This window comes from Camellia sinensis, chromosome 1 (genome assembly GCF_055761805.1).
Source record: "Camellia sinensis isolate YWXY chromosome 1, ASM5576180v1, whole genome shotgun sequence".
Lineage (NCBI taxonomy): Eukaryota > Viridiplantae > Streptophyta > Magnoliopsida > Ericales > Theaceae > Camellia > Camellia sinensis.
In genome coordinates, this window is record NC_138961.1 from 193136736 (window position 1) to 193163935 (window position 27200).

Sequence of the window (27200 nt, forward strand, 5' to 3'; positions counted from 1 at the left end):
AATAAAATAAAATAAAATAAAATTAATAAAAACACATTATTTAAAAAATAAATTAAATAATTAATATGTATTAAAAAAAATATTTATTCCTTATTTATTATGTTTTTGTTATTTATAATATATATGTCAATTAAAAGTAAAAAAAATTATATAGATAAATCAGAAAAATTATCAATAAAAGTAATACATAAGATAAAAATAATAAATATATTTTAAAAATAACTATTTAACTTATCTTTATATAATAAATATATTTTAAAAATTAAATATTTAACGTATCCCCGTACCCGTATCCTCATTTGGATCTGTATCCACGTATCCTCAATTTTTAATTTTGAAGTACCCGACCCTTAGATACGTACCCGCACCCGAGTCCGTGTAACATAGGATGACTTACATTGGAGATAAAATGTAGATGAATAACAAAAAGTATCGGGGTGTCAAATAATAATATTATTTTTTTCCTCGTGGCCCCCTTTTGGTCAATGATTGAGCTTTGGAGTTGGCATTGTTAACAGCTGACTACTCTAAAAGCTTGAGCATAGTGATTTGACTTTTCTTTTACTTGTGTCATCAAGACACTCCCTCATGTGGACCAGATTGTTTCTTATGAGCTGGCAAAACATGTGTTTGTATGCAACTCGAACAGAAGGTTTGTCTGCTCTCATGCAAAGTTACTAGCAGACAATAGGAGTAAAAGTCTGCTGTATTAGTGAAGGAACAGACCCAGTATCGATGCAGTGGTTACATGTCTAGTAGTCTACATAACGATGAGTATGGTAGCAAATATATCTACTGTATCTAGCAAACTGGGCTGCACCATATATTTTGATAGGCTTGTCATCCTATTGCAGTGGTTGATTCATAGATTAGTACCAGTTAAGTAAATACTGTCCAAATTAGAAATAATCTCTATAGCAATTTTATTTTATGCTAGGTCTTCCTAGCTTTTCTCTGAATTTTTGTCATTGATTATAGAGAGTTTTCCATGGGCATATGATTTCTTTGGTATCTTCAACATTGAAGACTTGTCTTCTTCATTTGTTTTTAATACTAAAACTGAAAGGTATGTATGCCTGAGAAAGTTAAAAGCTATAGCAGCCTCTCAAGCGACTCTCTCTCTCAAGATTTTTTTTTTTTTTGTTTGGCCACTGCCTTTTTTTCAGATGGCAGAGAGGGAGCAGTTAATGGCATGACATGGTTAAGAGGAGAAACGGGAGAACAAGGACTTCACTCGCTTAATTTTCAGAATGTTGGTATGTTTCCATGGACGCAGCAGAGAGTGGATACCACCTTTGCTAGAAACGATCTTAATCAGCAGTATCAGGCCATGTTGGCAGCTGGTTTGCAGAATATAGGTGGCGGGGATTCTCTGAAACAACAATTTTTACAGTTGCAGCAACCTTTCCAATATTTTCAACATTCGGGCAGCCAAAATCCACTGTTGCAGCAGCATCAAGTAATTCAGCCATCAATCTCCTCACATATTCTGCAAGCACAGACCCAAATGCTACCAGAGAACCTGCCCAGGCATATGCAGCAACAAGTCAACAATCAATCAGAGGAACAGCCACAGCAGCATACCTACCAAGATCCATTTCTGATTCAAAGTGATCAGCTCCAACAGAGGCAGCAATCTAATGTTCCGTCGCATTCATTTTCAAAAATAGACTTTGCAGATTCAAATGCTAAATTTTCAACATCTGTCACTCCTTGTATACAAAATATGCTGGGTTCTCTGAGCACCGATGGAAGTGCCAACCTTTTCAATTTCTCAAGTACTGGTCAGTCCATGGTGAGTGAGCCATCCCAACAACCATGGGTATCAAAGTTTACACACTCACAGGTCAACCCTTCTGCCAACTCAGTGTCACTTACACCATATCCTGGTAAAGACACTGCTGTCGAGCAGGAAAATTGTAGCTTGGATGGCCAGAATCATGCTCTTTTTGGTGCTAATATCGACCCTGGACTCCTACTCCCCACCACACTTTCCAGTATCGGTACTTCTTCAGTTAATGCTGATGTGTCATCAATGCCATTAGGGGCTTCTGGTTTTCAGAGTTCCCTATATGGTTGCATGCAAGACTCTTCTGAGTTGTTGCATAGTGCAGCACAAGTTGACCCACCAACCGCCAACCGTACATTTGTCAAGGTGATTACAGAGTGGATTGTGTATTATGTCAATGCTTTTTGCTGTGGAGTATTAGGTGGATGATGTTTGCGTATGTGTGCAGGTTTACAAAACGGGATCGGTTGGCCGGTCACTGGACATCACTCGGTTCAGCAGCTATACTGAACTGCGAGAGCAGTTGGGTCAGATGTTCGGGATTGAAGGGTTATTAGAAGACCCTCAGAGATCAGGCTGGCAGCTTGTATTCGTTGACAGGGAGAATGATGTGCTTCTCCTTGGAGACGATCCTTGGGAGTAAGTACCATATGAAGTAGCCTTGTTATCCTTTCTACACAGTATCATTTTCTTAACCATTGATTTGACATTACTTGGTGGTTAAGGATCTCTTTGGTAATCTTCGTAGTTACAATTTTCTATTTATATTTGCAAAAAAAATTAAATTTTAAACAAAGCTTGTTTGATAGCTTTTTTTCGTTTTCAAAAACTTATGAACAGTTCAAAATTTTCTAAATTTTTGCAATGACAAAAAAGTTGGTTTGATTTGTTTAGAATAAAAAAAAAAAGAAAAAAGTTTTCATTCCTTCTTCCTACCATCCCCTCTGGCTCTCACCCATTGCTCATTTCCACCACATCCGACTACCCCCACCTTTGACCACCATCTCCGACTATTGCAAACCACATGTGGCAGCCCCGCCTGGCCACCGCCAACCACCTCTCTCTAGCCATCTCTTTTACTTGTTTTCGAAATGTTTTTAAATGTGTACCAAATATATATATATATATATATATTTAAACCAAATATAACTGTGATTGTGATTTATCCTTTTTGTTTCGTAAGAATGGTTTGAAAAGTCCACTACCATTTCTAATGTACTGTCAACATTTCCAGCGCTGTGGATAGTAATGGAGGTTTTTGAGATGACATCATCTGTACGATGTGTGCTGGCACGCCACTTCTTATTTTATGTCGACTCAATACTTATGATTATGTGCAGGGGATTTCTGAACAATGTTTGGTACATCAAGATACTTTCACCCGAGGATGTGCAGAAACTAGGAAAACCAGAAGTTGAAACCTTCAGCCAAAATACCAGCGGGAACGATGCTCGAGACCTTGTTTCTGGGCTACCCTCTGTAGGCTCACTTGAATACTGAGAATAAATTTAAGAGTGAAGAAATTACATCTTCTGAAAGTCAATTTGCTTTCCAGAACCATATAGCCTTCCTAGTTTCATGCAATTGTATTCTGGATTTACTTATTTTATTGTGTGCAGCTCTGATACCTTAATTCCCAAGCATTGGCTCGTATGATATGCTTATACAATATTTTGATGCTTATGTAGTGAGTTTCATGGATAATGTATATGTAATATTAGACTTTAGATTGAAGATTGGAGAGTGAGGAACATTTCTAGCTAATCTAGACTTTTCAGCCCCTGAAACTAAGCCATTGAATGGTATTAATGGATTTACTGTTAAGTTCAACTGCCCTTTGTGAAGAACTTTGTTGTTTTTGTAGTGTTAAATATTTACCCTTCCCTCAAGTATAAACAAAAATTTTAGTGCTATTTTTTGTGCGAGGGAAAATGCTATTTTAAAAGAATTTGCACCAGAATAATGTTGTAATGTTATCTGTGTAATTAATGCATCTCAGTGAGTTTTTTGTTTTAAAATTACAGGCTCAAAATCAAGTTGTTATGTAGGAGTTTTCTCCATTGATTTTATATTTATATATTATCACTTTTTCAAAATTACAAGTATTTTGATATGAAATGAAAAGACCACAAAAATGGCAATCATTACGTACTGAAGTTTTGTTTGTATGTATTGTTCTTTCTTAATATTTTTGGAATTAAGGTCTCACAATATGTTGTTTAAATTATTATTATTAAGGCTTCTTTTGGGAAGTGGTTTATAATCTAACTTTCTGATTTATTTATCATTTTTATATTTTTTGTACGTCTTTTTAAAATTAATAAAAAAAAAAATCAATTTCTTGAGCATTATTAAGTCTCAATTTATTGCGAGTTGGAATTAGTTTCGATGAAGAAGTGGGATTGGGCAGTTAAATATTGTTCGGACTTTTTAACACACTTGCACAAACTGCAACATTTTGTGGGGTAATTTTTGTGACCATAGATCAAGAGACTAGTAGAATATCCATCTGAATCTCATCTTTACTCTTGGTATTAAAATAGTCAAAACTTTATTATGATTAGTTTAACTACCACACTAGGATTCAAATCATCTATAATTGTCTGGAAACTATTTGCCAAAGTGTTTTATTTTTTTATTATTTTTAACAAAAAAAGCTCTCTAACTAACAATTTTGAAGAAGTTGGTATGGTGCTACCCATAAAATCCTTCCTTTGCTTGTGTTGGATGACTACATGGAACCACTCTCTCATCTTTAGCCCCTATCAATTATTGTCCTTTTTTTTTTATTATTTTTTATTTTTTGTATGATTAAAGAAGATTAATAGAAGCGAAAATAGGGCCACAACTCTAACAAGATGCATGAGGCACCCATGTTAGCTAGCCTCCTATTCTCTGGTATGAATGTTAGTGCCTTACTGGACATCAACTCATTTTATTCCCACTCATCAAACCTCTTTTAATTTGCAATAATTTTAGTTACTCAAAAATTTTAGCCAAAATTTTAGTATAATTTAAATTTAGTATGTTGTGAGTCATATATAAAATGAATCTTATTTGCATATTTCAATTCTAGATATTCTCGGTATTCTTATTTATTTTCATAATGTTTAATTCCTTATTTTTATCAGAATTTCTACCTATTTCGAGTCCAGTCTTTTCGTGATGTATTAATCAGACACTTGGCACTAATCAAATAGAGAGGTTGAGAGCCTGCCCTAATTGAAGACAGCATGAAAAATTGTTGTCAAACAATGTTTTGGGTACATGTTATGAAGAACAATATATTATTCTAAAAACAAAGAATTAATACGAATGCTAGTAAAAGAACAAAATATGCACAATGATTGAATACATAATGATATATTTTAATTTAAAACTTATTAGTCTAAAACAAAGAATCTAAGAAGGTAATTTTTAATTGTAAAATGGCCAACATAATATCATTTCTTTAGGTATAAAAATTCTGTAAAAATTGCAGTTTTGATGAATAATATTTATTTGTATATGCATTGTTGGCATGAAGCAACAAATCTAGTATTGAAGTGATAAATTTATTTAATGCAATTAATTGCTCTGTGCACGCAAGGCTGCCCCTTGGTGGGCATCAAAATCCAACTTTATTTTGAGGATTTGATTGCTCTCTCAACTTTCTCATGTATGTATTTAATACCTGCAATTCCTTTGACTTTATTTCTCCCTTCTTCTAGTTTGTTGGTTGTTTCCTTTCTAGTTGGTTGCTTGTCCTTGGCTGGAAAATTATTTAGCTTTATTTGAGGTATTACCGGGATATGTATATGTGATATTTTTTATTAATAATGTTGCATAAAAAAAGGGCTTTATGATTGACTTTATTTCTCATTTAACTGATCAATTGGCTTAAGTCAACTCCACAAATTTCATTATACAGAGCTCTCAATAGGTAGTTTGGGACCGAGATTGGAGTTCTACTCTACAGATTATTTGATGATGCTCAAGTACTCCATGTCATTTATCTCATGTCACTTGTCCTATTATTTCCTAACAAATAACATAAATGTTATAGCTCTCGCTGATTAGATCAATAAAAATTAAGTTGAGACACTACATATATTTTCTTCAAGAACACTAAATAAGTTTCCCAATAGACTATTCCAAGCCCATCAAAATGATATGAACCGTTCATTTAGCAAGGCCTGCAGGGTAGGTTATTCATGCAAGAAAAAAAAATTGGTTGGACATTAATAGTCATATAATCAGATCACTTTGTGTTTAAACTCAAAATCATTTTTTTCTTTTAATTTTTACAAAATAAATATAATATAATCATGTGACTATTGATATTCAATCAATTTTTTTTTTTTACATGAATGATGTATTTGCTGTGTTGTGTAAGACCAATAATTTGGAGCATCTTGATACACTTATGCTGTATTTGGTTGGGGGATTTGAGGATAGATTTGGAAAGGAAAAGGAAAAGAAAAAAGATAAATATTTCACCTAATTTCACGTACCTTTTTCCTTTCCTTTTTCAAATCTCTCAATCAGACAAATCGTTAAAGGCACTCCAAAATCTATTCAAAAACATCACATCAATATATTGAGTTGATAATTAAAAATATTGAATAATTACCAGTTCTGGATACACCTCTCCAAATGTTTTTAAAAAACTTTTATTTGACTTTACAAATATAAATAAATAAAATTCCGTGATAGATTAATTGATGGGAAGATTATTGTGGTGTGGTGTAAGGAAGGAGAGGAGGGCCTATTCTCGTGAGCTTAATTTAAAAGCCCTTTTTCTTCACAGACCCAAGCCGGCATAGCCGGCAATCCCCCCGGAATTTAAAAGCACTTTCCCATCACAAGAGTTAATGTGCATTGATAACGCTACTTTTGTTTTGTCTTGTCTTATTATTATTATTATTATTATTATTTAATTTCTTTTCAGTACTAAAACGAAAAAGAGGATTAAAATAACATGTTGTGGGGGAACCAATTAGCAATTCCATTAGATGCACCCACCTGGTTTTTTGGTTATGTTACTAGGCAATTTTTTAGTTTTATTTTTCTTGTTTCGACAAAAAATATTATGACAAATTTTTTTACAAAAATATTTTCAGTGAAACATTTTTTCTGTTTTTAGTTTTAACCTTGAAATTAATGTATTACTGATTGTATTAGTCGTGGGGAGGCGACAAGGTGGTAGTGAAATGGCGGCAGATTGACAGCTGTTTTCATAACAGTCAAGTCCGTTAACGTTTTACATAATTCAAAAATATTTTATAGAGAAATTAAAATGCACAATACAAATTGCTAGATGCTCTTCAAACATGTGAGCATATTGAAGGGGAAATTACACCTTAGAGGGACTTTCATAAAATATTTAGAGGTTAATGAAAAAATTTATGAATTTAATTATTAATGTTTATCAAATTTATTATTCATTTGAACTTGAAAAACAAATAAAAAAAAAAAAAAAAACTGAGATAATTTTCTCTATCTTAATCACGGCTCAAAAAGTTATGATTGTGAATTGTTTCGCTGGCCTTCTTGGTGATATGCCTTTTACCTAGATTTTCTCCTAAAATTAATAAATAAATGCCCCATAAATAAAAAGTCACCTAAAATTGAGAAAAGAGGAGGTCCTTTCTTGTTTTGCTTTTATGTCAAGCAAGTCACCCCATTTTTTAACTAATTCAAATGAAGGGTTCAAAAAAAATAAGACAAATTACACTAATACCCCTATAAACTTTTGATATACCTTTTCCTAGCACAGAATACTTCACTTGTTTTGTAGTTTTATATCATAACATATTGGAACCAATTTCCATAACAATGAGTGTACACCGATTGTTTCAGAATAAAGTTGTAGTTACAATAAACATGTTAATAGCCGCTGTGAGTGTCATGGATCAAACAAAGACTTTGGGGGGTTTTTGGCTTCCCATTTGGGATTTAACTATGTTAGTTGATTTTTTTTATTTTTATAAAAATATGTATAAAAAGTGAAACAAATAATATGATAATTTATAATTTTTTTTTTTTGCTTTTGACTATGAACCTTATTTGCCAAACAAACATGTTTTATCAACAATCAATGAGCTAATCACATATTTTTTCGACTATATTAATTATGTATCTGAAGGTAGTTGATCCGGCTCATGTTTTGGTTAAAGTCATCTAAAGAGTGTATAAGATATGAGATCCAGTGAATATTTTTTGTTAGTGAGAGGTCCACTATTTGTGAAATAGTTTGATGATAAGTCTTTTCGTTGATTTTGGAGGACATTTTATTTCTAATTTTACCCCTTAATTTATCTGTTGTGTTTTTTTTATCTGTTGACTTTTTGTTGACTATATGTTCAAAAAATTTTTTGACTATCTGCTTAAATTATATCTATCTGTTTAAATTTTTTTGTCTATTTGCTTAATTTCTTACACTATCTGAAAAATCTAAAATCTTGGAGATATTGATTTGTTATTATATATCAATTTTAACTAGTAAATAGCAATCCCAATCAAACAATCAATGACAAATCAACACAATGATTTTATGTTAAAAAATCACAATTGGAGCGCTTCTAATTGGGATAAAAAAAATCATGGGCAAAAGCTACTAAACAATCCACTAAGAAGACACAAAGTAATTACACAAGTGTACTTTCAATCATCTAGCGAATCCACGCTCGAATTGAACCGATCCCTATGTGCATCTTCCAGTCCCATCTTCATTTCGGAATCGTCTTGCCCAACGTTGAATCCACAACGTCGATATTGAATCCACGACGATGAGCCATTCAGGAATCCACCAAAGTTTCAGGCCCAAATTCTCCAGAATCCACCGAAGAGTAACTTTCAATTTTGTGAATAAAACAAACTAAACAAACCCTTTGATATAATCCACTCAATTCATGATTAAACTCTCATAGATATCAAATGAAACAAGCAAAAAAGCTCCAGATAAAAATCTTAATAACCAAGAAAAAGATCTAGAAGTCGTACCCTAAAATCTGACTGAACCACATATTTATAGAAAACAAGGTCGCGATAGTCACTCGAGCGAAGGAATGCTCGCTCGAGCGAGGAGACTAAAATGCATGTTTTTCCAAGTGTTTTCGCTCGAGCGAGGAAAACATCCTCTTAGTATTCTTATAGTCAGTGAAAGCTTCTGGGACCAAATAATTTCGCTCGAGCGTACATTCATTCGCTCAAGCGAACAAACAACTTTGATTGCATTTTTGCATTTTGCTTCGGGAATGCTACTCCCTAGACCCCCGCGAGCTGACCAGGCGACTCAATCCTCGACATAGTCAGCGAAGTGGCCAACATGATATGATTAAGATCACAAACTCCTCTGCATAGGCATAATTCGGATTGGATTCGCATCTAAATAATCATAGCCTTACTTAAATAAAATATCGAATAAAATTACACTAAAATGAGTTTTGTCAAACGAGATTGCCAATAACAAAAACCTAACATTATTTATTTAATTTTTTAATCTTTTTAATTCAAATTTTCCTTATTTGTTCAAATATTTGTCTATATAAAATTTATCTGTTGAAATTTATCTATACAAAAATTCTACATGTTCAAATTATCTATTGAAATTCTATAATCTTTTTTCTATCTGTTGAAAATGAACCTAAATTGAATATGTAAACAATAAAACTTCACATTAATCCTCTATTTGCTTAATTTTTACTCTCCAAATCCAATTTATCTTTTATCTCCTTCCCCTTATCTGTTCCAATGCTTTGAATGTCCAGCCAAATAAGAAGATTTTAACCTATTTGTTCTCAATTTTTTTCCAAACCAAACTTCATCAACAAATGGTCAAAAAAAAAAAAAAATCAACAACAACAAAACATTTCCAAGACAACTCAACACTCATAAGCATGTCCAATTTTATTTACTTTAAAAAACACTAAATAATAGTTAAAAGAGATCCACTCTTTGATAACTCTAAATCATTTTTTTAAGTTTATGATTAAATGATTTTCACTTTTGGCAATTAAAGACAACTCTTGCTACTTTTGCAATGCATAAGCACATGTGTTGTGGGAAGCACAAAACAAACAACAGATATATAACAACTTCAAGTTTTCTGATACATAGAGAATTACTCTATTCAAAAGTTTGAATTCTAGCTTCACTTTTTCATAAATTTCTCAACAACCAAACAAGGTCTACTCAAAAGAAAACTTTAACATCGCTATGATTTTGCTGTTTCCAAGTTCGAAAAAGTCATATCTGTGCCTTGTTCTCTGTCGTTTACCTCATTATCGCTTTCTGATCACACTCTAATACCGTTAAAGCCTTAAAAAAAAAATGGATCTGGAGCTTTTACGATAGATCTAAAGCTGCGGTGATGGAACTACGGGTGTGTGTGGTGCGGTTCGAGCAGTTTGAGAGTAAAATTACAAATTGAATGCGCAAGTTAGCTGATTAACGGATTGACAAATTGCGGTTTGGGCGATTTTTGGTAGATTGAAGAATATTTTAACTAATTATCATATATTTGCATAATATATAACACTAATTTGTATAATATTTTTTAAATATATAACACAAAGTAATTTCATATAACATTTTCATATATAACTACTAATTTGTAATAAATTTTATATTTTAAATCTCTCTCACATTCATTTTTACATTGATATTTCATTGGAAGTTAAAAAATAGATATGTATTAACTATAGCGGAGCGGAACGAAGTAGTTCGGTTGGCGGATTATAAATTTTAAATTTTAAACCGTGGTTAGCAGTTAAAACGGTATAGATTGATGCGGATTGGTGCGGTTTTAGCAAATTAGGTAGTATTTTGCACATTTCTAGATGGGACTATAGATTTGAAAAAGATAGAGAGATCTGTAGATCTGTGTGGTTGAGTAGGCCTTCGGCGATAATAAAAACGAACGATAGAGGAAGGCGGTGTTACTAGCGGTTGTACCGACGACTGAAATGGAATCGTTGAAGACGAAGCGGCGGCAGTGAAGGCAAAATCTAGAAAGAGAGAGGAAGAGAGAAAGATTGAGATAGATTGAGGGAGATAAAGAAGGGTGAGGGAAATGAGACCAGATGGTGTTGGCAGTGTGGGTCACGATGGTTTGTGATAGTGGCTCCGATAGAGGAAGAGAGAGAGAGAGAGAGAGAGAGAGAGAGAGAGAGAGAGAGAGAGAGAACGTTTAGAGGCAAGAAAGGGAGGTGATTCAGAGAGAGTGTGTGTGACTAAGATCGGGACCGTGTATGTGATATATATAAATAATATTTTGGTTATTTTACATGAGCTTATTCTTGTGGATAAAGTGTTTCAACGCCTGGACCTACGAGTAAAGAAAATTTAAAATTAGATTTATCGCGTGAGCACCCTAAAAAAAAATAATAAATTCAAAAAAATAAGAAATTTTATAGAATTTTTATATATTCTTTTATATTTAGTATTTTTTAAAAAAAATTTCTTTACAAATCTTGTATGTTTTAAGTTTTTTCAGATTAATTGGATCTAAAAGTTAAAAAAAAAAAATAATAATAACAAATTGAAAACTCAATTTTTTAAAAACAAAACAATAAAGTTTGCATAAAATAGTTATCCGACGAGGCGACAATGATATATCAAAACTTTACAAGTGTGCAAGTGTAATTTACCAAAAATACTCAGCCAAACAAATATTTGCACTGAAAGTAAGGTTAGTTTTGTGATTTCACATGACATATATCAGAACTTTCACAACATATGTTATTATTTATTTTTGTTTTTTTCTTCCCCAGAACGAAACAATTGTTCAAAATATGCTCTCGTGACCCTCACCCTCCCTTCTCCCTCCCTTACTCCACTCTCTCTCTCTCTCTCTCTCTCTCTCTCTCTCTCTCTCATGAGTCCATGATTGACGACCGGCGCCGTCGGAGATCTCAAGTTTACTTCCGGCGAATGGGACTCCCTTTGAGGTATCACAGTCTACTCATTTCATCATTTTCCATATCACAATATATATATATATATATATATTGTTTATCGATCTGGTTGATATGTGGTTTGAAAAATGAGATTAATGTCGGAGCCTCTTCCAAACTGTTGTCTCGTTGTTTGTGGATCTGTACTTAGATTTTCTCGCATCTTGATTTCGGTGAAGTTTCTTTCATTTTTTAATTTTTTTTTTGTAATTTAATTTCTTTCAGAATGAGTAGATTGTTAGATTAGAACCCTCCACAAGAAGCTCATTTGCTTTCGCCCTTGTTAAGAGTTTGGAGAGTGATTTGGTCTAATTTAACTACTGAGTTTCTGATAGTTTGGAGGGTGATTTGGTGGTCTAAATCCACACACTGAAGTGATTGATATGATTTCCTGGTTTTTTTTTATTTTTTTTTATTTTTATAGTGAATAAGCTATCTGTGATGGAAGAATTGGTAGATTGTTCATGATTCATCTTAAGCGTATGCAGTTTCCTATCTTTGCAGCTAACAGTACATTAAAATTTGTTTTTTTCTTTTTCTTTTTGGGTTTGTTTTAATCAGTTTAATGAAATGGTTGAATAGCTCAAAGGGGTTTTGAGGACCAGAAGAGTTTCAGTTGTGAAAGTGAGGTAGAACAATTTGAGATAGCTCGGGCTATTTTTTTTGGTGCAAAGACATCTGATATGCCACCAGTTATGGCACAAAGTTTTAGAGCAGGCAGATCTTCATTCACCTCTAGTAATGGATATGAATCTCCTCCTCTCAACTCTGCTGTTGTTTCGAATGGGGATGATTATGACAGTGATGGTTCCAATTTTGCACCACCGTGAGTTTCTTGCATTCCACTTGTACTTTGTTAAGAATTGACACTTGGCGTTACTTTTAGCTAGCTTGTTAGATTATGTAATTTTGCAAGGAATTGCAGCTTCAATAGCATTTTTTAAGTGCCTTAGACTAAGGACGGTTTTTACTTAATGTATCCTGCAGTACACCGTCAACAATGGCTATTCCAGCAGAACTTGCTGGTGCTATACCCTTGATTGATAAATTCCAGGTGACAAGATTTGCTTATGCTGATAATTGCAATATCCATAAAGAAAGTTTCATCTCTGCCCAATTTGATTAATTGATTGCCGAACATCTTGACTACATATCCAACGCCTGCTTTCTTGCTTTTGATGAATGGTCATTCAAATTTCATATTATCATAATCTGCTGTGTCCTTTAGGTGGAGGGCTTTCTAAGGGCAATGCAAAAGCAGATTCACTCTGCTGGAAAACGTAGTTTTTTTTCTAAAAAATCCGTGGGTCCCCAAGTGCGAGAAAAATTCACATTTGAGGATATGTTATGTTTCCAAAAGGTAATAACATGTTAATTTTGACGACAGTTTGTTTTGTTATTGAGTTTATCAACTGTATTAAGTCTCAATTTTTTATAGGATCCTATTCCAACATCAATACTAAAGATAAATAGTGATCTTGTAAGTCGGGCGGTAAAACTGTTCCAGACTATTTTGAAGTATATGGGTGTTGATTCTTCTGATCGAGTGACTCCAAGCAGCTTAGAGGAACGTATTGACCTTGTTGGGAAACTATATAAGCAGGCTTTGAAGCGTTCTGAGCTTCGAGATGAACTTTTTGTTCAAATTTCAAAGCAGACAAGGAATAATCCAGATAGGTATGCATTTACCCAATTTCATAAATTGCTGGTTTGTGACTTGGTGCATTCTTTATTCTTCTAATATATTTATAGTAAATATGTGGGTTTTCCTTATTGTGTTTGAAATACAGGCAATATTTAATTCGAGCATGGGAGTTAATGTATCTATGTGCATCCTGCATGCCTCCCAGCAAGGATGTTGGTGGATATTTATCAGAATATGTTCATAATGTTGCACACGGTGTGAATATTGATGCAGATATTCAAGTCCTTGCATTAAACACACTAAATGCATTGAAGCATTCTGTTAAGGCTGGACCTAGGCATACGATACCTGGTCGAGAAGAGATTGAAGCTATTTTGATTGGTAAAAAGCTGACAACTATAGTGTTTTTCTTGGATGAAACTTTTGAAGAAATTACATATAGCATGGCAACAATTGTAGCTGATGCTGTTGAGGTACTATTGAACTTTACTTGTCTTTTTGCATGTATACATACATACATACATACAAAGGAGAGTTTACTATAAAAGAATGGAAAATAAAATTGTGATGTAGAGAAAGGGTTTGGAGGCTTACTATTTAAAGGGGCAAACCAGTATATTGGTGCAGTTTATGCAAGTGCCCCTCACTCCTGCCCCCAGGCAAGGAAAAAAAAGTTGCTGATTACATATAAATACATAATGAGGATGTACCACTAAATTTGCAATTACTATCTGAGACAATCAAACTGATTGCATGGATGCTGCATGTTGCTGGGTGTCTTCTATTTCTAAAGCCGAGGAAATAGCAGATAGAAGAAACTGCCTTGATTTCAGTGTGGAAGGGTTGAGCCCAGGAGATTTTAGTAGTAGCTAGTTGTTCTATTGAGCAACAACAAAATACTTTCTAGTTAGTTCTTAGGCTGCTTAAACTCCATCGATGGGAACATTTGATCACTCCTTTTTAGAATTTACTGAAAAATGTTTCATTCATCAGATCTGTGTGGAAAATCTGCACAATAACTAGAGAACCTTCCATGAATGTTATAAGAATCTGAAAAAATGATCTAAACATTCATTGGATGGAAGAATTCAGATAAAAAATGATATGTTACAGTTGGTCCAAATTGATACAAGAATTATTGTTGTTTTCTGAAAAATTCTTCACATGGTATTTGGCAAATTAAGAGGTTTTAGGCATATTGTTGGCCATTGATTTATGGGAAAGTCCTTTTCTTCTTGCTTCTTAGGAAAAATGGAGCTATTCATTCCTTTGTAATGGTTTCAATTGGAAGAATGGTATGCTTCATGTTCTTTTGAGAATTACTGCAAAGGGGGAAATTTTTTTTTGAATATTGGAATGCTTTGTTTGAGTAGTTCAATTCATGATAGCTAGATATTGGGAATGCGTTTTGAAAGTTGGATTGAAATTCATGGGAAGGGCAAAGATGACCACAGTTAAGTCACCAATTGTCCCAAAAGCTTAAGCTATTAGAAAATAGGCCCATCAATGTATGTCAAACTTTCAACACCCTCCCTCATGTTCAATTCCGTCTTGCATGTGGAGATGCAAACATTCATGCATATAGAGAAGAAGAAAAAATGCAAATGAGAGAAAGAATGCAATCAGGGACCAAATGCAACTGGAGAACTTGAACCCGAGATCTCCTCTAACTTGAACCCGAGATCTCCTCTAACTTGAACTTTGATACCATGTTAAGTCACTAATTGTCCCAAAAGCTTAAGCTGTTAGGAAATGGGCCCAATAATGTAAATCAAGCTCTCTAATAACCAGATTGGGTCTGAAGTAGTTGCATGAGAAGCTCATATGAGCAAACTTTGTCGGACATGACTGCATGTAGAAAGTATTTTTCTTCTTGTTTATTAGGATACATTCTGTAAGTTAGATTGAAATTCATGGGAAGGAGAAATATACCACATTAGGTCTGAAGTAGTTTCATGAGAAGTTTAGACCAGCAAGGTTTGCCAGATATGACTGCATTCAGTTTTTTGGCCTAACTGACTGATAAATATTGATATGCTTTCTCTTTTGCTGCAATCTCTGCATGTGATGCATTTGATCTAGTAGTCGTCTAAATGATACTAGGAAGTAAGTTATTTAAGATATTCCTTCTAGCCATTCAAAATTTGAGTTTATTATGCCTGATTAGTTATTTCCTTTCACAGTGTTAGTTTTAGATTATTTTGTATAAGTTTGACTAGTTAAAATACATATTGTTTGCATTACATGCTTTCGTAATTTTAATGGCCTCCTTGGTTGCTATATTTGTTATGTGGTAGTCCATTAACTGTATACATGTCGTTATTGGTCCCCTTGTGTTCTAATATTTTGATTTGAGATTCGAGATATTTGAACCATATGTGCTTGGCTTTGAACAGTTGTGGATTTACTTATAAAAATTGACACTTTTTGGGTTCAAATAGTAGATAGTTACTGTGTTCTTGTTCTCTTCTATAACATGTCAGTATGCATCTTCTTTTTTTTTCTTTATTGATTTTTTCTTGTGGTTTATGAGTATTGTTTAACAGCATTACCACTTCAGGAGCTTGCAGGGATTATTAAATTGTCGGCATATTCTAGCTTCAGTCTGTTTGAGTGCCGGAAGGTTGTTGCTGGTTCTAAATCACCTGATCTTGGAAATGGTATTTGTTTTACCTGAGTTCCTAATATATATATATATATATATATTTGCTTTTGTTTTCATAATAATATGCATTTTGATGTCATATAGAGGAGTATATTGGGTTGGATGATAACAAATACATTGGGGATCTGCTAGCTGAATTTAAGGCAGCAAAGGACCGAAGTAAAGGAGAAATCTTGCACTGCAAGTTGACATTTAAAAAAAAGTTATTTCGGGAGTCAGATGAAGCTATAGGAGAACCAATGTTTGTACAGTTATCTTATGTTCAAGTATGTAATCATTCTTTTATTTTGCTTCTGTTTCTTAACCACTAGTAGATTTTGAGCAATGCTTTTGAAGTTTAAATCATTTTTGACTTTTGAATGTGATGATTTTGGTTGTACTGTGACAGTTACAACATGATTATATATTGGGCAATTATCCAGTTGGAAGAGATGATGCTGCACAACTGTCTGCACTGCAAATTTTGGTTGAAATTGGATTTATTGTTAGCCCTGAATCATGCACGTCAGTATTGTTTTTACTTTCTTATTATTTATTGCGTTCAATCTCTTGTTGCATGCTGCTTTAGAGTTCTTTTTTGTTTCTTTACTTTCTCATAGTTTTCCCCTCATTACCTTTCTTTGTTGCTTCATGTTGAAATCATAAGACTGAATTGTTTTCAGCTTGTTTATGTTTGGCATTTAGATATACTTTTTAAAACTTCTGTTATATATTAATTTTTTTCAGTGACTGGACATCACTTCTGGAGCGTTTTTTACCAAGACAGATTGCAATAACTCGAGCAAAGAGGGAATGGGAGTGGGATATTCTTTCTCGGTATCGTTCAATGGTAAGAACTAGCATTTTGAAGATTAACTAAATTATATTTTTTGCCCTTTTTCCCAGCTTTGCGTTTTTTTTTTTTTTCCTCTCTTTTTAATCTTTTTGCAAACTATTGCAGGGTCAAAGTTTGCATGGTAGTACTATGTCTTTACTTGTTCCTTTATTTGAAATACTAAAAAAAGGATTTTTTTTTTTTTAATTAGACAAATTGGTCCCAAATAGGGTTCACTTTTCTTTCCTAGGTTAGGTATAGCAATTTAAATGGTTCTTATTTGTTCTTACTTATATCACCTTTTACAAGATTTATTGAACTGTCATGGGCAGTAATGTATTGCATAAGAATGCTGTGTTTCTTAAGATGTTTACATTGCCTGTGTAGGAGAATCTAACAAAGGATGATGCAAGACAGCAATTTCTGCGGATCTTGAGAACACTTCCTTATGGGAATTCAGTTTTTTTTAGTGTTCGCAAGATAGATGATCCCATTGGACTTCTGCCTGGGAGGATTGTTTTGGGGATTAATAAACGTGGGGTGAGTCATAAACTATTATTCAGTGGTGTAGATGCACCAAAAATTTGTCATCATCATTGTAGATATGTTGATTGCTGAACATGAAGATGATCACCAATTTTTTTCCACAGGTTCATTTTTTTCGTCCAGTTCCAAAAGAATATCTACATTCTGCAGAGTTGAGAGATATCATGCAATTTGGTAGCAGCAATACTGCTGTATTTTTCAAAATGAGAGTTGCTGGGGTCTTACATATCTTTCAATTTGAAACTAAGCAGGTGGTTAATGCTCATCATCTCCGTTGATTATGCCGATACTGCGGATTTGTAATTTCTGGTCTCTTTCTTATATCCTTTTATTTTTTACATAGTATGTTTTTTCTATTTAATACAGGGAGAGGAAATCTGTGTTGCCCTTCAAACGCATATAAATGATGTCATGTTACGTCGTTACTCTAAAGCAAGGTCTGCTGCTAGTGGGTCAATAAATGGAGATCTGGCTAATAATTATAGGCCTCCTAGTGTGGATGTTAATGAGAAACGCGTCGAGGATTTGTCCAAAGCTCTTGAAGAATCACAAAAGAATTCTAATCAAGTGAGTGTTTGAATTTTGAAAAAGCTTGCCTCTTTTTTAATTATGCTAAATAAAATTGAACTGTCAACAATGAAATTAGTGATGTGGTGTTGAAATCCAAAATAATGTGGATTGAATAAAATGCTCAACCTCCTCTTCATTTTTAAACCAATGCATTTCTTGTAAATATGTGATAAAAAATTGGTTTTTGTTTAGATTTATGACGATTCACTTTTAATAATCTGTAAGATCTATATTTGATTGTGGGTAGACATTATTCTAGCTGTAGTAATGTGATTTTTATTCCTTGAAGGTGACATGTCATATAAAATATTTATTTTTTGTTTGAGTCTTTCTTTGACAGAATTTTCACTTGACCTGAATCATCTTGATATGCTCATGCAGTTATTGGAAGAACTAAATGAGAAACAAAAGCACGAAGCGAGGTTGCAAGAAGAACTAGAGGGCTTGAAAGATTTTTTGAGATCTGAGAAGCAAAACTTGATGGAAGTTACTTGTGACCGTGACCAACTCAGATCTTTGTGTGATAAAAAAGATTCGTCACTTCAGGTGACTGGTTATGTTTGCGAAATTAGTTTCCTAATACTTATTCATTTCCTTACCAAGTGGTGGTTTGGTACTTATTAGGCTGCTTTGTTGGATAAACGGAGCATGGAAGCAAGTCTGGCAAAACTTAGTAATCTAGGATTGGAGAGTAATGCCAAGAAGGAGCTGGTTGAAGCAAATAATCAGGTATACTTGTTAATAAAATCTATGTATGTTTGCAACGAACTCAAATATCTGTATTTTTTTTTAAAGGTAATTGAGTGGAAATGTATTGACAAAAGATCGATTGCATGTACAATATAAAAGGGGAAAATTCGTACCCATGCTTGATCAAAAGAAAAATCTCTACAATACACGGCATGGAGTAAACCTAAGAACATATGTTTGCCTATCTATAACACTGCTAGATTAATTTTACCCCACAATTAACTAATTCACCAGCACTGTAACATTCCTTGAGCTCTGTTATGACATGTAATCTTCTTGATATTTGCATGACACACTTGAACGCCCCACCTTATTTCTTTTGCAACGCCTTCCAAGCACCTTTTTTTTTTTTTTTTTAAAATTTCAGGTTTGTCAAATTTAGGTGAATCAGTGTCTTTTCAAAACAATGTTCATGGCAGTTCACCATGTTAAATTGTGTTAGGTCTTGTAGTTATAATTGGTTATCATTGCTTGATATGATTTGTCGTGGTTTAAGTAATTTAGAATTTGACGTGTTTTACGTATAGGTGTTGCAAAAGATCCAAGATGAATTAAAAATACGCAGTGCAGAGTTGCATGCAACAGAAGAAACTGCGAAAAGACTGGTAAATGAAAAACAATTATTGGAAGAGAGAATCGTGAGGCTTGAAAAGAAGAAAGTTGAGGAGGTAACAGCACAATTCCTCTGCTTTCTAAAACAAAACCATGTGAGTTTTTGCTTGGTCAAACTTTGATATTAGCAAAACTTTGACATCTTGTGGCCCTTAAACGCAGATCGAAGTTCTTGAGAAAAACATTGAACACGAACGAAAGGCCATGCGGCTCCGAGTTGCTGAACTTGAAAAGAAGCTGGAAGTGGTTACACGAGATTTGGCTGTGACTGAGTCGAGTCTTGCAGTTAAAGATACACAACTTACCACTTTGCAAAATAATTTGAAGGAACTTGAGGAATTAAGAGAAATGAAAGAGGTGATGATCTTGATCTCATTGCTAAATTCTTCAATATTTTGGGAAATTCTTCAATACTTGAGGATTTTTTATTTTTGTTTTTATTTTATTTTATTTATTTATTTTTCTTTCTTTTGTAGACAATTAGTTGGTATTAGTTTGTGGATAAATATTAAAATTGTTGACTACTCTAGCTAAAAAGTTTTTTTTTTCCAGGACATTGACAGAAAGAATGAACAAACTGCTTCACTCTTGAAGATGCAAGGTGCTCAATTGGCTGAGTTGGAAGCACTTTACAAGGAAGAACAAGTTTTGAGGAAACGCTATTTTAATACTATAGAAGGTAGGAATATTCCTCTTTATTTTCCCCCTAGTTTCATAGAAATTTTATTTATAGATTTTAGTTGTCTGTAAGATTCATGTTTCTTAATCAATGCTTAAGTTTGTTGTTGAACTTTTTTTGTACACCTCAGATATGAAAGGCAAGATTAGGGTCTTCTGTCGATTAAGGCCTCTTAGTGAAAAAGAAATTGCTGAAAAAGAAAGAAATGTGCTTACAAGTTTGGATGAGTTCACAGTTGAACATCAATGGAGAGATGAAATAAAGCAACATTTATATGATCGTGTTTTTGATGGCAAAGCCACCCAAGAGGATGTATTTGAGGACACAAAGGCAAGTTGAATTAGTTTTTAATTATTAATGAATATTGAGTGTTTTTTCTGTACCTTGCTATGTTGCAGTTTGATATATTTAGCTCATAGTTTTGTATTATTATCAGCTTCTCAATTTTATTTATTTTTTTTGAATTATTGATGCAGTATTTGGTGCAATCTGCCGTCGATGGATATAATGTGTGCATATTTGCATATGGCCAAACTGGTTCTGGAAAGACTTTTACAATTTATGGCTCTGAGAACAATCCTGGACTTACACCGCTAGCTACTTATGAACTTTTTAAAATCCTGAAGCGTGACACAAACAAGTTCTCATTCTCCTTAAAGGTAACAGTTGTGAACCCATAGAAATCTATCAGGCTTGCTCAATGTTGTTGAACATGCTAATTTGGAGAATTCAGTAAGGCATTTTAAAAGTTTGTATCTTCTTCTGGCCATTCTATGCAGTCTGTATGACATATAGGCGCACCATGATGTTCTATTGTAGAAATTTAATGTATAAAGAGAATTGTATTATTGATTGTTGTGTATATTGATCTAAATTACAATGATTCATGATTCCTATATATAGAAGAGGGTGAGTGTGTAGTAGGTAAGGAGTAGGTGAAGTGGAGGTGGTAGTGGTGTAGTGGGTTAGGTTTAGTGGAGTAGGTTTAAGTGTTGATTGATATATATTGATCTAAATTACAATGATTCATGATTCCTATATATAGAAGAGGGTGAGTGTGTAGTAGGTAAGGAGTAGGTGAAGTGGAGGTGGTAGTGGTGTAGTGGGTTAGGTTTAGTGGAGTAGGTGAGGTGGTAGTGGTGTAGTGGGTTAGGTTTAGTGGAGTAGGTTTAAGTGGGTGAAGTAGGTGGAGAGTAGGTGGATTTTAACAGCCCCCCGCAAATTCAAGGGGGATAGGAACTAACCAACTTGAGTTTGGAGAGAGTAACAAAACAAGAAAATACATAAAAATAAAAGAGGATAGGAGACACTGTATGGTCGTGTCAGACCATTGGTGAAGACACTGGATGGTGGTGTCATAACGTTGTAGAGGACACTGTATGGGGGTGTCATAACGTTGTAGAGGACACTGGATGGCGGTGTCAGACCGATGTAGAAGACAGTTTATGGGGTCATGTCGGACCGTTGTAGAAGACAGTTTATGGGGTCATGTCGGACCGTTGTAGCAGACAATGTTGTGACAGTTGTTGTGACAGTTTACGGAGTCTTGCTGGACCCTTGTAGAAACTAACCGGAATCAATGTCGGGACAGTTTACAGAGTCTTGTCGGACCCTTGAAGGAGCTAACCGGAATCAATGTCGGGACAGTTTACAGAGTCTTGTCGGACCCATGAAGGAGCTAACCGGAATCAATGTCGGGACAGTTTACAGAGTCTTGTCGGACCCTTGAAGGAGCTAACCGGAATCAATGTCGGGACAGTTTACAGAGTCTTGTCGGACCCATAAAAAGTCGCACCCTCAAAAGGTGTGCCCAATCTTTCAAAAGGCGTGCCATCAAAAGTTGCGCCCTCAAAAGGCGCGCCCACTTCATCAAAAGTCGTGCCCGACAGAAAGCGTCGAGCCATCAAAAGGTGAGCCGGAGACGCGGCGAGGCATGTGAGCGACAGAGCGGCGTGTCGGCCGCGTAACCAAACCAGACTGAAACCTCTGAACTTGTTATTCTGAAACAATCTGTAAATACTCTGTATCCAACCCTTCTCGGAAACACTCAGCAACCCAAAAAACATGGCCTCTTCTTCCCGTTCAACTACCCAGAATATGGCCTCTTCATCCCGTGGTCTACTCACTCTCTTTCCCGACCTCAATGAGTCAACAAGAGAGAGAACTGGTGCGGTGGCCAGTGAACCTCAACCAAACACCTCTGTGTTTGCTCCGTTGAACTTTTCGATGCGGTCGGTGGAGCAAAAAATGGCGGTGCAAACTGATATTGAGGCCAATCAGTATACTCTGAAGTCATGTGTGGAAACCATGACTGCGGTCACAAACTTGTCGCACCGGCTGCAGAGCAGGACAAATGAGGTGCAACAGTTAAACTCCCAGCTGGCTCTGCTCCAACGCATGTATAAGGATGCGCGAGCAGAGATAAGTGTGCTAAAGGCGGAAAATAAGGAGCTGAAGCGGAAGGCCACCGTTATGTTCCGATTTGGAGGGCCGCCATATGCTGCAGTGGAGGAGCAGGGAGTAGTGATCGTGCCCAGTGGAGTGGGAAACACGGAGGCAACACCGTCAAGGGCCGCCCAGGACGGAGGCAAGAAGAAGAGACCGGCGGCAGAGTAGAGAAGAAAAATTCCGCCTGTGGATGTGGTTGTTTGGGTTTTGTTTGTGTTTGTGTTTGTGTTTGTGTTTTTTTTTTTTTGGTGTGGTGTAAAATGGTGATCGGGGTTGATCCCCGGCATGAAGAAATGACAAGAGTGTGGAATGTTTGTGGTGTTATTTTGTGTTGTTGTTTTGTTTAAGAATAAAAATAAAATAAAATAAAACAACGGATAAAGAAAATAGATAAAAATATTTGGGGATGGGTCATATGAAAAACATTGGTGTGATTGTTTTTTTTTTTTTTTTTTTTTTTTTTTTGGTGGAATATAAAAAATAATAATAAGATAATGAAAAAAAAAGGGTGATGCTCACTAACGAGTTGTAGAATAAGAAAATATTGATGAAAAAAGAAAGATAGAAAAAAGAAAAGAAAATAAAATAAAATAAAAGTAGGGATAAGGAAAATATATTATAATAAAAAAATATAGATATATATATATATTAAAATAAAAGAAAAGTGTGAAATAACGTGGGTGGTGGATGTGTGATAGATGAGAAAAAAAAAAAGCGTGGGTTCATATCCCACAGCTGTCACCAACACAAACCTGCAACAAGAAGAATCTTTTGTTGCTTTTCTTATGCATCTTTTGTCTACACACTCTGAGTCTCACTGCAGGTTCAAATTCAGGAGATTGGTTGAACCATGGCGGTGATATATATAACCAGAGACATGCCCATGGAGAATCCAAGATCAGCCCATCAACTGTTTCAAACCTAAGTCTCAAGTACAAATCGACCATCTCAGGGGTCACTACCCAGAAATGGCTTTGTCTGGCGTCCCAGAAATTGCTCTCAATTCTGGCCAAAAAATGCCTGTTTTGGGACTGGGCACAGGAGCTTGGCTTAGTCAAATCCCGAGATGAGCTCTTCATCACCTCCAAGCTATGGGGTACTGATTGTCATCCCCAACTTGTCCTCCCTACGCTTCAAAAGACCCTCAGGGAACTAAAGTTAGAGTACCTTGATCTGTTTCTGATACACTGGCCAATAAGCATGAAGCCTGGGGCTACTGAGATCCCACCAAAGACAGAAGACATAGTTCCAATGGACTTCAAGTCTGTTTGGGAAGCCATGGAAGATTGCCCAAGACAAGGCCTCACAAAGTCCATTGGAATTAGTAGAATTGAACCCATATTGGCGACAAAAGAAGCTGAGAGATTACTGTAAGGCCAATGGAGTCACTGTAGCTGCATTCTCTCCTCTTGGAGCACCTGGAAACATGTGGGGCTCTAGCAGAGTTATGGAGTCTGAGGTCTTGAATGAAATTGCAAAGGCCAAAGGGAAGAGTGTTGCTCAGGTTTGTCTGAGGTGGGAGTATGAACAGGGGATTGCAATAGTGATTAAGAGCTACAACAAAGAAAGGATGAAGCAAAACCTTGAGATATTTGACGGGGCTTTGAGTGAAGAAGAATCTAAGAAGATCAGTGAGATCTCCAAAGTAGAAGAGTTACTGGAGAGGAGTTCATCTCTGCCACTGGGCCTTACAAGACTCTCGAGTGGGTTGATTTGAGATGGGTTTGGTTTGATGGGAAGAGGAGTGTGGTGGTGATGGGTTGACTGGGTGAGTCAAGGACAGCGACTCGAAGGAGTTGGGCGTGAAGGTGGTGGACTCGAAGAAATTTCAAGGTATGTGTAGAAAATTCTAGCGGACTAGGTTGAGGACCGGCGGGCGGCCAAGGCGAGGTTGCCGCCCGCCGGTGAAGCGAAAAATACTAAGTTCTTAACCTCGCTCTGATACCATGTAGAAATTTAATGTATAAAGAGAATTGTATTATTGATTGTTGTGTATATTGATCTAAATTACAATGATTCATGATTCCTATATATAGAAGAGGGTGAGTGTGTAGTAGGTAAGGAGTAGGTGAAGTGGAGGTGGTAGTGGTGTAGTGGGTTAGGTTTAGTGGAGTAGGTTTAAGTGTTGATTGATATATATTGATCTAAATTACAATGATTCATGATTCCTATATATAGAAGAGGGTGAGTGTGTAGTAGGTAAGGAGTAGGTGAAGTGGAGGTGGTAGTGGTGTAGTGGGTTAGGTTTAGTGGAGTAGGTGAGGTGGTAGTGGTGTAGTGGGTTAGGTTTAGTGGAGTAGGTTTAAGTGGGTGAAGTAGGTGGAGAGTAGGTGGATTTTAACATATTAAAGTTCGAATAAAAGCTCTCCTAGTTTATATTGTACTGTGGTTGTAAGGAGATGATGCATGAAGGTTGTTATATTTACTTATTTATTTGTTTTGTGCAGGCATATATTGTGGAGTTATATCAAGATACACTGGTTGATCTTTTACTACCGAAGAATGCAAAGCGTACAAAACTTGAAATAAAAAAGGATTCAAAGGTGATTGTAATTGGCTTATTAGTGTTGTTTGATATTTTGGATAGATCCAATGTAATGAATATTTGTTTAATCTCATTTTCTTTCATTGATGGCTTTGTCCTTGTGTAACTTATATGGAAGTCTTCTTTCTATTGGCTATGTTGGAATTTGTAGGGCATGGTTTCTATTGAAAATGTCACAGTCGTGTCTGTTACAACTTATGAGGAACTGAAAAACATCATTCTTGGCGGATCTGAACGCCGTCATACAACTGGAACTCTAATGAATGAACAGAGTTCAAGATCTCATTTGATACTATCCATTGTTATTGAGAGTACAAACCTTCAAACTCAATCTATTGCCAGGGGAAAGGTATTATAATTATTGTTCATACTATCTTACTTCATTAAATCAAGATGTGTGCTACTAATGTTTGAGAATCAGTGCATGGACAAATATTCTCTGTTTTCTCTTCTATAATAAGTTTAAAGAAGTACGCGCATGCCATTGCAATATAAGAATATGTAATTATATAAGGATATGGGTTGGTTGGAGTACTCACTCTGCTTGTTTGTTGAGTTGAAGATTCACTAATTTAATCGTTTTTATATAAAAATTCTAATTGTCTCCTTCGTGCAGCTAAGTTTTGTGGATCTTGCTGGTTCTGAGAGAGTAAAAAAGTCAGGCTCTTCTGGTAGTCAGCTCAAAGAAGCTCAAAGCATCAATAAGTCACTCTCAGCACTTGGAGATGTTATTGGTGCTTTATCTTCTGGCAATCAGCACATACCCTACAGGAATCACAAGTTGACTATGTTAATGAGTGATTCACTTGGTGGGAATGCTAAAACACTAATGTTTGTGAACATATCTCCGGCTGAGTCAAACTTGGACGAAACCTACAATTCTCTAACGTAAGTTCTTGTGTTTATCATTTGTGATTTTTAGCTATTGTCGTTAAAAACTCTAATTTTTCAGTTGAAGGCCAAGTTCAGTGAACATGCTTGTTTTTAAATCGATTTATGCATGTTTGTAAAATCGATTATACCATTGTGGATAAAGTAGCATTGAGTCATTAATTCACAATTTCAATTGTTATGAAAGCAATTGAAAAAGCTAATTCTTCTCTTGACATAGTTTTGATGGATCTTAAAATCTTTGCCAACACGGGGACTCTATAGCTTCAATGTCTTGGCCTTGACCACATCAACATGCGTTTTCTATCAATAATTGGCATGGGATTTTATTTTGGCATTTTGTCCTGATTATTTGCGCACACTTTTTACCATGGGTTTGCTGGTAAAAAAATAATTGACTCTATTTCTTTTTGGAATACCTTGTCTTAACCGGGATATGTTGGTTTTAATGTCATTTAGGTACGCGTCAAGAGTCCGATCAATTGTGAATGACCCAAGTAAAAATGTGTCATCAAAAGAAGTGGCCCGATTGAAGAAGTTGGTGGCATATTGGAAAGAACAAGCAGGTAGGAAAGGGGAGGATGAAGATTTAGAAGAAATTCAAGAGGAACAATCAACTAGAGATAAACCAGATGGACGCCATTCCATGTGAAGTTCATATATATATGTAGACAATGATTTGTTGAAGTTGAGAAAATCTTGCTGATTACTGATTTGGAGGCAATTCTTTGAAGGCTTTGGCAACCTGACCTTTGTATTCGTATCAACGACTCGTTGAATTACTAATGTATTTTTTTGGTTGAAATTTTGCCAAGGTCTAAGGTCGGGGGTTATACGAGGGGTTAAGAGTTTGTTTTTAAATCAGAGTTGTAAGTAGTGATATGTATATATTTTATATATTTTTATTTTACCCTTGAGTGAATCTGTTCTCAACAGTGATTCCCCCCCCCCCCCCCCCCCCCCAAAAAAAAAAAAATTCAAAGGTGACAACATGTTGGCTAGTCATTAGAATGTTGTGCTTCTATTTACACCACAAAAACAAAATGCCTTGTGACCTCAATTTTTAATTAAAATTTTTTCTTTGTATAAAATTACTTAAAACTCCTCTAGCCCTAATTTAAAACAATTAATCACTATGTTTGTTTTTAGTTTTTTGTAAACACCTTTTAGAAAATTTTCATTTTTTATTTTTTGTATTTTTTTTTATTTTTACTGATTTTTTTTAATATTTTAAGTAATTTTTCTTATTTTTTATTTTTTATTTTTAGACATACTTAACATAAATACATTTAAAAAGTATAATTTTCG

General features: G+C 34.9%; 2 protein-coding genes and 1 pseudogene across 10 annotated transcripts in view; all 3 read left to right on the forward strand.

Annotated features, from left to right (window-relative positions):
- LOC114304143 (auxin response factor 8) overlaps positions 1 to 3619 on the forward strand; it is a 28286-nt gene extending 24667 nt beyond the window's left edge. For all 6 annotated transcript variants that reach the window (XM_082891117.1, XM_082891140.1, XM_082891129.1 and 3 more), the window contains 3 exons: positions 1167 to 2155; positions 2238 to 2428; positions 3130 to 3619. In XM_082891117.1, the coding sequence (XP_082747243.1) occupies positions 1167 to 2155; positions 2238 to 2428; positions 3130 to 3289 (1340 nt within the window). In that variant the 3' untranslated portion in view covers positions 3290 to 3619. The remainder of the gene's footprint in view (positions 1 to 1166; positions 2156 to 2237; positions 2429 to 3129) is intronic.
- Positions 3620 to 11450: 7831 nt separating this feature from the next.
- LOC114264458 (kinesin-like protein KIN-14E) lies at positions 11451 to 26814 on the forward strand. 3 transcript variants are annotated; one of them, XM_028205074.2, is made up of 25 exons: positions 11548 to 11721; positions 12152 to 12207; positions 12310 to 12553; positions 12715 to 12781; positions 12956 to 13087; positions 13166 to 13404; positions 13518 to 13845; positions 15933 to 16032; positions 16122 to 16303; positions 16426 to 16541; positions 16764 to 16866; positions 17239 to 17391; positions 17502 to 17648; positions 17764 to 17964; positions 18349 to 18513; positions 18592 to 18696; positions 19245 to 19385; positions 19492 to 19686; positions 19882 to 20008; positions 20139 to 20338; positions 20485 to 20667; positions 24904 to 24999; positions 25153 to 25350; positions 25618 to 25889; positions 26352 to 26814. In XM_028205074.2, the coding sequence occupies exons 2-25, from the start codon at positions 12192 to 12194 to the stop codon at positions 26542 to 26544; spliced, it is 3903 nt and encodes a 1300-aa protein (XP_028060875.2). In that variant the 5' UTR covers positions 11548 to 11721; positions 12152 to 12191; the 3' UTR covers positions 26545 to 26814. The 3 variants fall into 3 exon arrangements, with proteins under 3 accessions (XP_028060882.2, XP_028060888.2, XP_028060875.2); XM_028205081.2 differs by lacking the exon at positions 12152 to 12207 and having other exon boundaries at positions 11451 to 11721; positions 12289 to 12553; XM_028205087.2 differs by lacking the exon at positions 12152 to 12207 and having other exon boundaries at positions 11518 to 11721.
- On the forward strand, positions 22863 to 24460 carry LOC145790837 (non-functional NADPH-dependent codeinone reductase 2 pseudogene; annotated as a pseudogene). The gene is made up of 2 exons (XR_014330096.1): positions 22863 to 22884; positions 23160 to 24460. The product of XR_014330096.1 is annotated as a non-functional NADPH-dependent codeinone reductase 2 pseudogene (transcript).
- Positions 26815 to 27200: the final 386 nt, after the last annotated feature.

What these genes read in the sequence shown, in the direction of transcription:
- LOC114264458 (XM_028205074.2), top strand. An exon ending in TTCAATTTGAAACTAAGCAG is followed by an intron (nt 17,649 to 17,763) that starts GTGGTTAATGCT and finishes TATTTAATACAG; the next exon opens with GGAGAGGAAATCTGTGTTGC. An exon ending in ATGTATTTGAGGACACAAAG is followed by an intron (nt 20,339 to 20,484) that starts GCAAGTTGAATT and finishes TTATTGATGCAG; the next exon opens with TATTTGGTGCAATCTGCCGT.